The following is a 15674-nucleotide window of genomic DNA, read 5'->3' as shown; positions in this document are numbered from 1 at the left end:
TATCTCTCTCATGTAAGTTTCACAAGTCTATGATAAAGTATTTGTGATACTCATCCCCATTCACAGCTGAAAAAAAAACAAGACTTAGAATATTAAATGACTTGCTCATGGTCATAACAGTTGGAATTATTAAATGCATAGTTCCAAATTCCAGCCTCTGATTCCAAGTACAGAGCACTCATCCCACCATTTATCACTTTTCCTCCCTCAAAAACAGAGTGGAAACATTCCAGTCCAAAGTTACTATATTCCTGTCTTTTAAAACAGTCCAGAAAGTACTTTGCATGCAAGAAACCAAGATAATCCTTATGGATCTGACCCTCTGCACTGTCAGCTGAAGAAATGATAGGCTATATGAAATTCAGAGAGTACCTCAAAACCCTTCAGAGGAAGTACTCCTTATAAAGGGGTGGAATGTTCAGTCATCAGACAAAGTCCTCAGCTCCCATGGTGGTCACCAGCCTCAACAGCCTACTCTCAAGGATGCCGAAACCATATCCCAAACAGGACTCAGGATTTTCCTCCTCAAATCCTTGTCTTCCCAACTCTGACTTTCTCCCACATAATATTCCAGGTCCCACCTCTCTGGCTTTTCATTGGCTGTTTCCTGCATTCAATTCTCCTCAATTCTACCTTCTTTTTGGCTTCCATGGCTTTCTTCAAAACTTATTTCAAACCCATCTCCTGCATGAGGTCTTTCCTAGTGATGGCTATATAGCTCAGTGAAGAGTGAACTGGCCAATATTTAGAAAGAAACTGAGTTCAAAAACAGCCTCAGCACTTCTTAGCTGACTAAACCTGGGCTAGTCACATTAAACTGCCTCAAGTCTCCTCAGACTTAAAGTGAGATAACAGGGCCTACCTCAAAGGATTGTAGTGAGGCTCAAATAAGATAACATTCGTAAAAAGTTTAGCATGGTGCCTCACGTACCTAAAAAAGTTTATGCACTCTGCCTCTTCCCTTCCTACCTATCCCCATAACTTTTACTCTGTTGTTGCCTCCTATTTACATTGTATATAATCTAGTATGTACATAATTTACATGTTGTTCTCTATTAGAACAAGATCCTTGAGGGTAGGGGCCTTGTTTTTTGCCTCTTTGTACATCTCTGCTTAGCTCAGTGCCAGAGTCTCTTAGGAAGTACTTAATAAATGATTGTTGACTAAAACCATAGTCCATCTTAATCAGAACCTGAAGTCTGACCAATAATCTGAGCTGTTATGGGAAGGGAATATGTGACCTCAAGCACTGGTTGGGGCTAATGCTATTGATGCTGATCACTTATAGCAATATTTTGCCCCAAATTTGCCTTAGTAATTGTTAAGAGTCACATGAAACTGCTAAGAGGACTAACTCCAACTTTGTGGAATGACATTTAACAGTTACTTTTCTCTTTAAAATCAAATGGAAGATTGCTTTGAATACTTTTGCTAAAAGCCCTTTGTCTAGATAAGACAAACACATAAAGCACTTAGTAACATTTTAAAAAGCATTAAATGTTACCTAATATCATCTATATTTTAGTCTTGTAAGGAAAATTGACATCTCCCTGGAAAAAATCCCCAATTTTTTTGTCAGAGAATTAAATAATTTCAAAGCAAATACAGAGTGCCTTGCTCTTTCTCCCTTTACTAAACTATTTTAACATTCATTCTTTTCAAAGTGTAGATTCTGATTATTATTCATGAGCATCAATACTTTCCTTTAGCCATCAATTACTGAATTAGCTATTTTCTATTTTTTTAAAAGTCCAGTTTAAACAGATAAAAATCACTCAAAACTGGATTCAAGAACATATGGAGAAAAAAACTTTTAAAGTTAACTAGATTCAACGGAATAAAACCTATTTTTTTCTACCTATCTTCATTTCAGCATTGCCCTCTTATTTCTCAGAGAAATGTTTCCTTAGTTTCCTAAAGAGTATCAATGATTGAGGGCAGCTGGGTAGCTCAGTGGATTGAGAGCTAGCCCTAAAGATGGGAGGTCCTAGGTTCAAATCTGCCCTCAGACACTTCCCAGCTGTGTGACCCTGGGCAAGTCACTTGACCCCCATTGCCTAGCCCTTACCACTCCTCTGTGTTGGAGCCAATATACAGTATTGACTCCAAGATGGAAGGTAGGGGGTTAAAAAAAAAAGTATCAGAGATAAACTGGAATAGTGACCCACACAAACCCATCTTTGACCACTGAATCACAATTATCAATAACTGACATATAATTGCCATATCTGAAGCAGATAGGAACTCAAATCAAGACCCAGAAGCTTACTACCCTTGAGAATAGTAAGTTCCCTTCCCCTAAGTCATTAACCTAAATCATTAATCTTCTCAGCCTCAGTTTCCACCATCTATAAAATATAAATAGTAATAGCACATATCTCCTGGGGTTGTAGTGGGGGATCAAATGGAATATTTATAAAGTGTTTTGCAAACCTTAAATAACTATATGAATGCCAGCTACCATTAGTTCTTTAAAGTATGCAGAAAATGTTCATTTAAGTTTTACAACAAAAGTGAGATTTCAAATACAGGTTCTGATATCAAGTCCAGCATTATCCACTAAACCATTCTTAACTTTATTTCTCAGTAGAGCTACATAGTTTTGTTTTGTTTTTACATTTTTATTTCTTGAGACAGGAAAGAAAAAAGGGATACTGTTATCTATCTGGTCCTGCTTCTTTAGGCTGTCAAATTAATCTTTCTAAAGCTCAGATCAGATCAAATCACCTCCCCATTCCCCACCATTCAATAAATTCCAAAGGCTCTCTATCACCTCTAAACTTTTAGGCAAAGTCCTTCACAACCTTTCCTCCTCTTCTTCCCCCCAAATAATCTGCAATCCACTGACAAAGACTTCCTCAAGGTTCCTCCCACAGAATACTTCATCTTAAGGCTTGGGGAATTTTCAATGGCTGTTTCAGATGCCCAGAAGATTCTCCCTCCTCATCTCCTCCTACCTTCTCTGGTTTCCTTTAAGTATCACCTAAAATCCTACATTTTGCAAGAGACCTTTCTTGATCCTCTGTAATCCTGGTGCCTTCCTGCTACAGTTTATCTCTAATTTATCCTTTATATATTTTGTTTGTTCAGAGTTCTTTTCATGTTATCCACCCCATGAGACCATGAGCTCTTGAGGGCAGAGACCTTGCTTTTTACCTTTCCTTTATATCCCTAGAGCTTAGCACTGTGCCTGGCACAAAGTAGGCCCTTAAAAAATGTTTCCTGACCTGAAATAATAAGACATGACAAACTAAAAAGATGCACAGACTAGGTGAAGGATTTACAAGGTGAAGGATTTACAAGGTGAAAGACAGGGGGCAGTACTTAGAAAATTCACTCTAAGGCAGAGCAAAAGAAAGCAAGAGGATACTTGAATATTCAAGCATTGATATAAAAGGGAAAGTAGTTTGTTTCTTATTACTATGAGTTTAAGTACCTCCACTAGAGTCCTATACCAATGCAATCAAATGGCCTGGAGATGACCCAGAGCTCTCTAAGGCTAAGTCAGCTAAGAGCAAGCTCTGGCAGGTCCCACTTCAGTACAGCTTCCCGAAGGACCGACCTAACCAAGTTTGAGACACTCATTCCCATAAAGTTGGCCACCAGGTGATGAACTTTTTTGGTAAAGCTAGCATAGAGTTTTTGACCGTCGTCGCGCTGAGATGGTACCCAAAATCATTCATCTTTCGCCGCATCGAAAAATATAATTTCCCTCCCAACTTCATTAAAAAAAAAAATCACCGTTGCTAATGAACACGAGGGAGTAGATGGTTGCATATTAACTTTTTGGGTACCCAAGTTCGGCATAAGAGTTTATGCCCTGACAAAAGTTGGGTGACATTACTCAAACTTGAGTACCAGTTCTTTTGCACACTCGGCCATCAAAGCATAAAAGGCCCCAGTTTAAATGTTGACTGCAATGTATCCAAGAACAGCGGGGTGAGAAAGCAGACGACTAGTAACTCAGAGAACTGCGAACTACAGGGGGGAAGCAAGCAGTGTGCGCCCAAAGTAATTCAAAAAAGTGAAGGCGAGAAAGAATAGGCTACACATTCCCTTCCAGATACATCTGCTCCTTCTAAAAGAGGGGGAAGGGGCGGGGAGAGGGCGCCGCAGGGGTAAGGTCTTTATTCCTTTTGTATAAGGAAGAGAAGCCCACTTTTCAGAAGTGCCCCGGGGAAGGAGAAAGCATTTTCTTCTCCCCACCTCCCGGGTCCCCTTCTCCCGGCCCAGGACTATTCTACTGCACCCGCTCCCCCAAAGAATGCCGGATGAGTCGGCTGCACTTGGCTTGGGGCTCAGGAGCAAGCCCTGCGAACGTGCAGCACCTGGACAGAGAGGGGCGACCCTAGACTCTCCTCTGGGAGGGTAGGAGCGCCCACCACCCGAGTTACCTGGGGGGCAAGGGGGAGACAGCAGCTGCAGCTACTCTCGCCTCCTTATCCTTCGGCCAGAACCCGTGCTGGGATAGGAGGCGCCGCTGGAATCCTCCCACCGCAGTCCTTACCTCGTCGCCTGGCAGCCCTCCAACTCCAGCTGCAGTGGCAGCTCCGGCAGCGGCGGCGGCGGCTCCTCCATGGCTGTGACGGCGGTGGTGGCGGCGGCTCCGGTGGGAGGGGAGACCAGCTCGGCGGCGGTGACTGCCTCTCTCATCCGTGCACCGAGCCCGGCATGGCGGTGGCGAAAGTAAGGCTGCAGCCGGGCCGCGACTGGGGGAAGCACGGGGGCCGCGAGGCTCACTGGACGCCGTCTCCGCCTTTATCCGGCGGCGGGAGCCCTTCGGCCTGGGAGCGTCCGCGCCGCGGCCATCTTGGAAACGGCGACCAGCGGAGAGAGAGCCCGGCTACGGCGAGCGACGAGGGACAAGCCTCCGGAGGGCGGCGACGCGGGCGGCTGCTGCGGGCTTTGGAATTCCATGGGGCGGAGAAGAAGATCGGGGAAGGGAGGGGCAAACGGGAGGAGGCGCGTGAGGGATGGGGGTGGGGGAAGGGGGGAAGTGGGGAAGGAGGACAAGGGGGATACCCCTTTTCGGGCCCCAGGACCAGGCGCAAACAGCAGCACGCGCTGCGGGAGGATGCTAAGAAAGCGTGCCAGGTGTCACTGGGAACCCCGACCCGGCTGACTGGGCTTTCCCGGGCCACTGCCTAGTGATCCCGGTCTCTTTCAGTAATCAACAAGAGAGGAAGGAGGTAGTGAGAACTGGAATGCAGTGGGTACTTATTTAGACTTCTGATTGCCCAGATAGGGTCACTATATCCAGGGATGGTGGAATACCATCAAAGGGGAGTTCATCCACAATATTATCACGTTTCCTAAATAAGATCTTATTTTAAAGGCAAACACTTGACGGATAGTAAGAGGCGACCTTGCCACGACATTTAAAAATGCATGTGCCTTGAGAATTTCAAATCTTCCCGGATCTTAGCAAATATTAATACTCATCATACCTACAGATGACAGATTCTCCCAATTTATAGTTAGGGAAAGTGAAGTCCACATCACCAGGACATCCAGCTGTGAGTGAGGCAAGCAAGGGTGGAGCTGGTTCAATTGAAGTCATCTGCACACATCTGCTCAAAAGCGGGGTTTTTGAGATGATTTTAAACTGATACTCTGGGGAATTAAAAATGCGAGCCGCCACTCGAAACAAATGAACCAAGTAAAGGGCCCCATTAAGATACTATCAGAAAATGCGATCCTGAGCAGAAAGATAAAGTCACCTAAAATGATTTCAGAGCACTTTGCAGAAACTCTACAGCTTGGTCACTACCGTGAACTTTTAAAACATTTTTTTAAATCCCCCCATTAAACTTAAACACACACACACAGAGAGAAATAATGACATATTCTTAGTTTCTAGTTTATGAAAATTAACTCTATACTTTTGAAAAACAATTTTTATTGATTTCTTTTGTTTTTACAGCCAGTAAATTCAACTACCACTGCAGTCTCCTGAATCTTTTCCCAGAATCTCTTCCCACTCCCAGGGATTTTTTTTTTTAAGAAAAAGAAGAAAAAAGTCAGCAAAATCCATCAACATTGAAAAATTGAAAAAAACTAATGCTCTTTATAGTTGGTTACATGGAATATTGTATATATTGGGTATATGTGTACATACATATATACACACAATATTTTACACCCTGGACAATACCTCTACAAAGATGTCTTCTAAAAAAGATGTACCTTTTTTAACCTTATTTTTTTTTTTCAAATGAACAAAAATATTTTCTCTCCTGCCATCCGGCTCCTGCCCCACCAGATTGGGGGGGGGGGGGGGGCACGGAGAAAAAATACTGTATTAACACTCAAGTATACTTATTCCAACAAAAACTACAGAACATACTTTTTAACAAGTCACAGTAAGAAAATTCTTATGATTGAATGTGATGAGATTAGATTTGAACCATCAGAATTTTACACAAATGTGCAATTAACTATTCAGCATTCAAAGACTGAAACTCTTTCCCCTATAGTTAGAGAATATACTTTTCTATTTCCTGTCTTGATTTATTGCTAGTTGAACTATATTCTTGAAATGGTATTCACAAAATTGAGATTCATAAATTCATTTTAGTAAGAATGTTGTTAATCTATGATTTCATATGGAAACAAAAATCTTGTAAAAATCACTATAATTTAAAAAGTAAGTATAATTTATTTCCAATCCTAAAGCAACAATGGTTTTTGTAATAATTATTTTGTCTGATCTCAATTATCTTTAAAATTCCATTATAGCAATAATAGCTCATATTTATATTTCATTTTAAGATTTCCAATTGCAACAACCTTGTGAAGTAGTTTGATTTCAAGGTACTATTCTCATTTTATAGATGAGAAATTTAAATGACTTGCTCATGTCTGATAAAATACTAATTATCAGCCCAGGACTGAAACCAGAGGGGCCATTACTCTTTCTACTGTACTATTCTGCTGTAGCAATCAGTTGTTTTCTCTTATGTTTTTTTAACAATCAGTTGTCACTTAACATCCCATAAATTTCTTCCTAAATTATTTTAGTTAGTAGAGCCAAGTGTGCCTTCATTTTTATGTTTCTCCCATCAAAGCCAGGAAAAGTAAAACTTTTTCCTCTTTGAGTGACTGGGTTGTCAAGATAGTTCTATAATGTATAATTATTCAAATGTTTGTGGTATTCCTTTCTTTTCAAATTAGTTATATTTAGTCATATTCCTGAAGTCATGCAGTTTTCTCTTTCCTGGCTCTGTAATAAAAAGATGTATATTCAATGCAGTACTTTAAAAATAATTATGATAATTATCATTCAATTCATCAGACACTTATTAGGCAACTATTCTTTGCAAAGTGTTTATGCTGAATTATGATCATTTCACCCTTTGGATCCTAAGTTGAATTAATCAAATATTTTAATATTGATGGGGGTGATAAAGGTCAATCAAGAATTAAATACAGGATTTAGAGCTGAAAGGAACCTCAGAGATCATCTCTTCTAGCCCCTTCATTTTATAGGTAAGCAAACAGGCCCAGAAAGTTATGTAACTTGTCTGGAGCAAAATTGGTAATAACACTATTCTGCTTCCTTGCCATGTCCCATATTACTGCTCCCGGGACTAATAATTATAGCTCCCTTTTATCTAACTGTAAAAGGGCCTTTCTCATGATCCTGTGAGGTAAGTTTTATGTGTTATTATTCACATTTTATAGGTGAATGGTTAAATTATTTGGCCACTGTCATTCAGCCAGTATCAAAGTCATTAAACCCACTACCTGACCTCAGATACTAAGCTATTGCCACTACATTGTACTTCTTGTCTAAGCTCATTGTAGGCACTCAAATAAGGGAGCAGCTAGATGACTCAGAGGAGAGTGTACTGGACCTGGAATTAGAATAGATCTGAGTTCAAAATTAACCTCAGACACATTATCTGTGTGGCCCTGAGCAAGTCACTTAACTTCTGTTTGCCTTTATCAACTGGAAAAGTTAATAGCAAACAACTCCAGTAGCTTTGCCAAGAAGGAAAACCCTACAGGCGCAGAGAGCATATTTCTATTCAGTGGACCACAGAAATGGGCAATTTGTATTTTATCTTCAATTAAATACTATTATTGGATGCATAACACTGTTAAGAGAGCAATTGACTATTTTCAGTTCAATCTCTTCCCATCACTCCCCCCCCCCCCCCCCCCCCGCACCGCCCTTGTCCCATAAGGATTCATATGACATTAATTCTTTGTCCCACAGCAAATGGGCACAGATCTGGAGATGAATACTAATGCATGTAGTACAGCAGAAAAAGGATTGGCCTGATAGCAGTACACCTAGAGTCCTGACTCTCCTACTTGCTGGCCCTGTGACATTGAGCACATTAAAAGTTAAATAATGTGCTCAATGTCACAGATGGAAGACTACTACTCTCATCTACAAAATGGAAGTGGAAAAATATCAGCTATGATGATCTCTAAGCTCTTTTCTGTGATTCTAATAAAGATGTTTCACGTTGAAAGAAGTTATAAAGACTGGATTAAGATGCTACAGTACTAAGAGTCCATTTCAGGTTTCTTAGCATTCTTTTCTTGGTAGTTCCTGGCTAAAATCAAGCTATAAAACTCTCATTTTGATGTTTATGTTTACTATAATAAGCTTTTCCTGTTTTCCTAGAAAGACACAGAAATCTTGGACTGATAGTCTCCCATGGTTATGAAGTCATTTATCAACAATATATTTTTGTGTAAAGCAGAAGATTTTAACCTAGAGGTCTACAGATTAGAAATCTGTAAATGCAGATGAAAAAGAAAATTACATCTTGATTTTCACAAACCTCTACTTGAAAGTTCACATTTCAATCAATCAACTAAATTATTTATTAAAATTACTAATTAGAATTAATTCACTTAAAACATTGTTCCAAGAAGGGGTCCATTGGCTTTAGTCTTCTGAAAGATTACTTGACACAAAAGTATTAATAAAGGATATGAATTTATGAAGGCTACTGTAATATTTATTGAGAATATGATTCAAATCCTACCCCATCTCCTTACTGTATGATCTCAACCAAGTTAATTAACCTCTGATAGTCTTGGTAAAATGGAGATAATACTAATATATTACCAACTTCACAGAGTTGTGATGAAAGTGCTTTGCAAATATAAAAGCATCTCCTAATTGCCAATCATTGATGTTTACCACTATAGTACTCTAACAAGACTGGCATTTTAAAAGAATGTAAAAAACATGCCCCCAAACTCAGGCTAACTCTGAAACAAAATGACTCACTGACATACTGGCATACATGATAAATTATGATAGAGATTTGCTTTCTTTATCTTGGGGGATTCTCTAAGCACAGATGCTGAAGAGTTCAGAGGTTTATTTTCTTATCCTTTCACTTAATGAACAAGGTGGAGTATGTGACTTTTTTTGTTTTCTCGCCTTTCTCTGTAGTTTTCATGGCCTTTCCCATCCATCTCCAGATCTGTGCCCGTTTGCTGTGGGACAAAGACTTCACAAGACAGGGCTGCTCTTCTCTCCATCTGGCTGTTTTGCTGCTCCGCCCAGCTCTGCAGAAGTAGAAAGACAGTGAGTCCAAACATCCCAATCTGCTCATGACCAGAGGGTGTTTGATTCATTTTCACTCTAACACACATAAAGAAGGGCAGAACAACACAATAGAAAAGAATAATTTAAAAAAAAACAACAACAATAATCTTCCAGAACTAGAGAACCAGATTGAGTTCTAGATTTGCCTCTTTAAAAAAAAAAAAATTCATATTGCAAACAAAAAAGCTATTTCTTGTGAAACAAAATGGGATAGCAAATAAGTTACCAAACTTAATCCATACCAGAATATTTAGACTCAATTTTTCACTGTGTAGCAATCAGAGTTTTTATCTGAGTCAAGAGTTTCTCCAAGTAAATCTGTCCTGCATTGTCTCTTTCCCATCTTTTCTCAATTTCCATCAGGAAACAGATTGCCCCTTTCAGACATCCTACCATTTTTTTTGCATAGTGAAGGGTGCAAATAACAGTTTCAGTGAACAGCAGGAGACCTTGAGGCATTACCAAAAAAAAGTTTTTTTTTTTAAATGTCAAAAAAAGTTTCTGAAGAAAAAGGGGTGAAACTAATAATAAATGGAAAGGAAGTGGTCTGTCTTCAAATCAAGAATTCAGAAGAGACATGGGGGCAGGGAGATGGCTTAGCAATGGCTCCTAATATAGTAGAAAGTCACCCTTGCACCTTTGCTTCTAAATGTTCGAAGTACAAAGCAGATAGGTTAAAATTTCTCAGCTTCTGCTTACTCCTTTTGTATTAGCTCACAGTAATCCAGGGCAATATGTGGCTACCAAAAATAGAATCCTTGTGTGGGCCAACATTTTAATTAACCTGTAGTTTGAATATCTTTTCCCAACAAAATGTTTATTATTGTATCAGTAGACATTCCCCCCCTTCAAATTTCCTAATAGAATGTTCAATAACAATATATTTCTTCGAGTCCTTCATCAGAAGTAGGTGTGAGTGTGGTTGTTATTGTTGTTGTTATTTTAAATAGGGAAATATCCAAAAGGCCAGTGCATAGACTACCTGGCTAATCTGTAAACTACAGTTCCTGTATTATATAAATGAGTTGTCTGTAATTGATAAAGCCAAGAAGGAAGAGAGGAGTAGGCATTTACTAAATGCTTATTCTGTGCCACACACTGTGTTACTTTAAAAATATTATTTCATTTGTTCCTCACAACTGTATAATTAGAATTTTGTTCCTCAAGATTCTAAATCCCAGCTTTCCATGTTGCTTCTCACATTATGTTACCTGCTAACAGGTAGGGGAGATAAAAGTTTTGCATAGCTCCACCTTCTTGTGTCTTTTCACAGGACCTCAGATACTTCCTTGCTGGGTGACCCTGGGCAAGTCACTTCACTTCAATTGCCTTGCCCTTGCTGCTCTTCTGTCTTAGAATTTATACTAAGGCAGAAAGTATAGGTTTAAGAAAAAAAGACAGGCATTACCTTGAACAACTTCACTTTATTAGTGGAATTTGATCAGGAGAAAAATAGAAGGAACAAGAGTCAGAAAGAACTATGTGCATTTTGTTTACAGGTAGATAGTATGCATCCAGGTGGCACAGTAGATAGAGTGCCCTACCTAGAGTCAGGAAGACTTATCTTCCTGAATTCAAATCTGATCTCAGATACTGTCTACCTATGTGTCCTTGGGCAATTCACTTGGCCTTATTTGCCTCAGTTTCCTCATCTGTAAAATGAGTTGGCAAAAAAAAAGGCAAACCTCTCCAATATCTTGGCCAAGAAAATGCCAAATCAGATCTTGAAGAGTCAGACACAACTGAACAACAGTATATCTGAACAAAAAGGAATGGTATCTTTTTGGTGCTACCCATAGATACAATGAAGAATAAAAATCTATGTAAATCATTCTGTCAGGGGGAGAGGGGAACAACCAAGGAGAAATGTACAAGTTACTGAACTTATTAAGGAGTCTTTTTGAAGTGCTATTCCAATGCCTCAATATCACACAAGGATGATTTTGGACTTTTGAAGACCATCCCAATGAAACAACTGATGGTTCTAACACAGAATCACAGAACAATTAGTGGTCATCCAGTCTTTGCTTGAAAGAGGGCCTCCTGTGAGAGAGAACCTATAATCTCCCTAGGTAACAAACCCATTCTGCTCTTGGTGAGCCCTAATTGTTAGGAAGTTTTTTTTGTTGTGTTATTCTACTCTTCTTTGTATATGCCAGAGAGAAGATGAGATTGGAATTTTCATACTCAGTATTGTTCTGTTTCTGTAAAACTGAGTGGAGCAATAAAAAAAACAACAACACACAGATAAAAAGAAGAGTTGTCCCTATCATTTACCTCTCTGAAACGTCTTTCCTTTGCTCCTAGTTCTGCCTTTTGGAGACAGATCCTTCAAAATTTTGAAAATGATTATATATACTTGCCCCCCCCCCATGCCAAGTATTCTCTTCTCCTAGCTGACCATCTTCATTTCCTTCAACAAGTCCTTATATGACATGATCTCAAGGACCCTTCACAACCCCAGTGGCCTTCCTTTGGCAAGCTCATTATTGTTCTATCTAAAATGTGCTATCCAGAAATGAATGCCATATCCAAGAGATGCTCTACCAGGATAGACTATAGTAGAACCATCACCTCTCTAGTCCTAGACACAGTCTTTCTTAATATAGCTGCAGATTAGATTAGCATTCTTGACTACCTTGCCATTTTATAGGTTCATAGCACTAAAAACTTCTGAACTTTTTCTTTTAAAACCCTTACCTTCCATCTTGGAGTATTGACTCCAAGGTAGAAGAGTGGTAAGGGCTAGGCAATGGGGGTTAAGTGACTTGCCCAGGGTCACACAGCTGGGAAGTATCTGAGATCAAATTTGAACCTAGGACCTCCTGTCTCTAGGCCTGGCTCTCAATCCACTGAGCTACCCAGCTGCCCCTACCTCTGAACTTTTACAGATGGTCTTTTGTCTAGTCATACCTACCACAACTTGCTCGTGTGGAGTTTTTGAATCTATATATTTATCCCTACTAAATTATATCTTTTTAGACTCAGCCTAATGTTCTAAGCTGTCAAGATTTAGGGGATAATGTCTTTTTCTTCTGGTAACCCTTTTACTTTTATATCATCTGTACATTTCATAAACATTCCATTTGTGCCCTTATACGATTTGATAAAAAATCTTCAACAACATAAGGTTAACACAGATCCCTGGAGAATTCCACTAATGTTCTCTTTCCAAGTTTAGATGATTCATGACATACCCTTTTGTTTCAGCTATTCTATGGATTCCAAATCCACTTAAGTATACTATTGTCTAGCTTTAATCTCACCATCATTTCCACAGAATAATACTACTTTGTTAAACACTTTGCTAAAATAAATTAACTCTTTCTTTAGCATTCCCTAATTCTCTAGTCCTATAATCCTATCAAAAAAGAAATGATTAGTCTGTTCCAAACTTGATCAGGGGCAATAAACTGGAAAGGTAATTTGAGATCAGATTATGGAGGATCTTGGATACTGAGCTAAAATATTAGGAGTTTATTTTATAGATTCATATTTTCCTTAGGACATTGGTGTCAAATTCAAATAGAATCCTTCTAGGCTACATATTGACTTATGAAGCCACAAATCAATATTATCCATGTTGTATTGTATTTTTACTTGTTTTATTAAACATAATTATATTTTAAATTTTTTCTAGATTACGTGTTGATACAATTTTAAATCATCACTTTCTAACATTTTGTAATCTATGTTTTCTCCATCCCTCTTCTCCCTTCCTCCTCCCCAAAATGGCAGGTAAAATGATATAGGTTGTACAAGTGTTATACAATACATATTACACATGTTTGTCATATTGTGAAAGAAGACATATCATTTACACTAGAAGGAATTCATGGAGAAAAGAAAGTGAAAGATAGTGTCCTTTAATCTGCATTCACACTGTCAGTTCCTTCTGTGGCAGTGGATAGCCTTTTTTTTTTGTCATAAATTCCTTGGACCCAAATACATTTGAATCTGTATGCAGATTACATAACAGTTTATAGCTAGGTGGTACAGTGAGTTGATTGACCTGTCTGGAGTCAGGAAAACTCATCTTCCTGAGTTCAAATCTGACTATAGACACTTACTAGCTATGGGACCCTGGGGCAGCACTGGGGATTTTGCATCCATGCCAGGCCACAGAGTGGAGGTTGACACCTCTGCTCTAGGAAATTTTGGCAAACCATTCTTCTCAGCTAGGTGCCACCCTAGTGCACAGAGCTCTGGGTCTGGAGTTAGGAAGACTTGAATTCAAAATCTGCTTCAGACATTAACTAGCTGTGTAGGCAAGTAACTTGACCTCTGCTTCAGCTGTCTCAACTATAAAATTGAGAAAATAAAAGCACCTATCTCCCAGGTATGTTATGAGATAAAATGAGATAATATCTGTAAAGCACTTAGCCTAGTGCACTGCATGGAGTTGGCATTATATAAATGTTTTTCCCTTGCCAAAATGTGTCTTACTCTTTACTGAGAGCTCAGGCTATAAGCAGGCTAAAATCTATTTCAGAATAACTATGACTCCACAATAAACAGCCAGCAGTCAAGGATCTCTACCTTGGAAATAAGAGCCTACCATGTCATAGAACGAACTTAGCTTGTGCTCAAGGTTGTTACACATCTGAAACATGAAGCTCTGAAGGTTAATAAATTGTAAAACTCTTGATTAGTCAGCTGTTTTCAGCCTGACTCACTCACACTGGGTCCCCCTTTGAGGACTCCCAACTCACATTTTGCTGCGGTGTTCAGAAGCTGTGTGAAAGGAGAGGCCAAGAGTGACGCTTGATGGTATTTCTGGCTAAAATGTATCATCTGCCATTCTAAAGCAGGTCAGAATACACTTTGATCTGATTATATATCATTCCCATGATTTGTTTATGTTCTGGATAACAGCCTCACAACCACTTGATCAGAAAGGTGGGTGAGATTGTTCTAATGGCCACGTCTGTTCTCAATGCTTGCTATTTCTTCCTATGTGACAATAGTGGATTGTACACATGAAGGAATACCAATTAAGACGGGGGGAAAATCCACAGAAGTATCCGGCAATCAACAAAAAGATATGATTCCTTTTCATCCTGAACACTCTTCTTCATTTTACATATGAAGAAACCTTTGAGAGGGACATTTCTGAACTTGTACCATAAAATCTTTAAGACGTGGCATGTTATACTAGAGGGAACAGCCCTTAAAGCTACGAAGTCTAAGGTTTAAGTCTCACCTCTGACATAAACTGGCTGTGAGTCACTTAATCTTTAAGTATTCCAGGTAGCTCTCTTAGGTGATAAGTTGCAGAGAAAATACTGACTAAAGGAGCCTTCCTCATCCACAAATTTCCTACACCAATTGAATCACAGATATAACTCCTATTCTCTAATACATCATTGCATCCTTATACTATAATTTGTTCATTTATCCTCCAATTGATGGTCATCTCACCTTTGCTTCCAATTCTTTACAACAACAGCAACAAAAAGATAGATAGATAGATAGATGATAGATATGTGTGTCTATTTATATATACACCTATATACATATATGTGTGTATATGCATATAAGCACGAATGTATTGATAAATATTTAATGATCAGCTCTGGAAAAAAATGTATATGACTCACTTCTCTATCAGATTCTTAAATCTAGACAATCAATAAAACAATAAATTAAGTCCTCATCTATAGTTTGCTGATTTCTGAGATGTAGATGCTCTTACTGAAAGTAATAATCTATTTCACTCTGACGCTGAAATTTCCCTGGTTATAGGCTTAGGAGTGGAATTGGTGGTTCAAAGGGTTCATAGTTTAGTGTCTTTTGCATTATAGTTCCAAATTGTCTTCTGGATCAACTAGACTAATTTATAGCTCCAACCAATAGTGTATTAATGTATCTATCTTCCTTACTTTCATATGGAAAGCCAGTAAATGACCAACTACACATCTTTATTGGGTTCTCCTTGCCTACAGGCTATTGAGTAGACTAAGTTGAAGAAGTTAGTTTTAACTTAGTGTTTTCTATCATTTCTCTCAGTATTCAACATAGTCAAGGAAAAGAAGGTTTATGGCCAAATAAAATTTTGAGTACTTTCACACTCTGATGTTGACTACATTTTGCCTTT

The 15674-nt window shown here is 38.9% G+C and overlaps 1 protein-coding gene across 10 annotated transcripts in view; it reads right to left on the bottom strand.

Moving 5' to 3' along the window:
- MAP3K4 (mitogen-activated protein kinase kinase kinase 4) overlaps positions 1-15674 on the bottom strand; it is a 216830-nt gene that overhangs the window by 160953 nt on the left and 40203 nt on the right. For 8 of the 10 annotated variants that reach the window (XM_007484859.3, XM_007484862.3, XM_001381453.4 and 5 more), the window contains exon 1: positions 4508-4895. The exons of 1 other annotated variant lie outside the window; for it this stretch is intronic. In XM_007484859.3, the coding sequence (XP_007484921.2) occupies positions 4508-4653 (146 nt within the window). In that variant the 5' untranslated portion in view covers positions 4654-4895. Of the gene's footprint in view, positions 1-4507; positions 5052-15674 lie in introns of those variants that run through there. One more of the 10 variants, XM_007484860.3, reaches the window with a different exon arrangement.

This window comes from Monodelphis domestica, chromosome 2 (genome assembly GCF_027887165.1).
Source record: "Monodelphis domestica isolate mMonDom1 chromosome 2, mMonDom1.pri, whole genome shotgun sequence".
Lineage (NCBI taxonomy): Eukaryota > Metazoa > Chordata > Mammalia > Didelphimorphia > Didelphidae > Monodelphis > Monodelphis domestica.
This window is presented reverse-complemented; position numbering and strand designations above follow the sequence as displayed.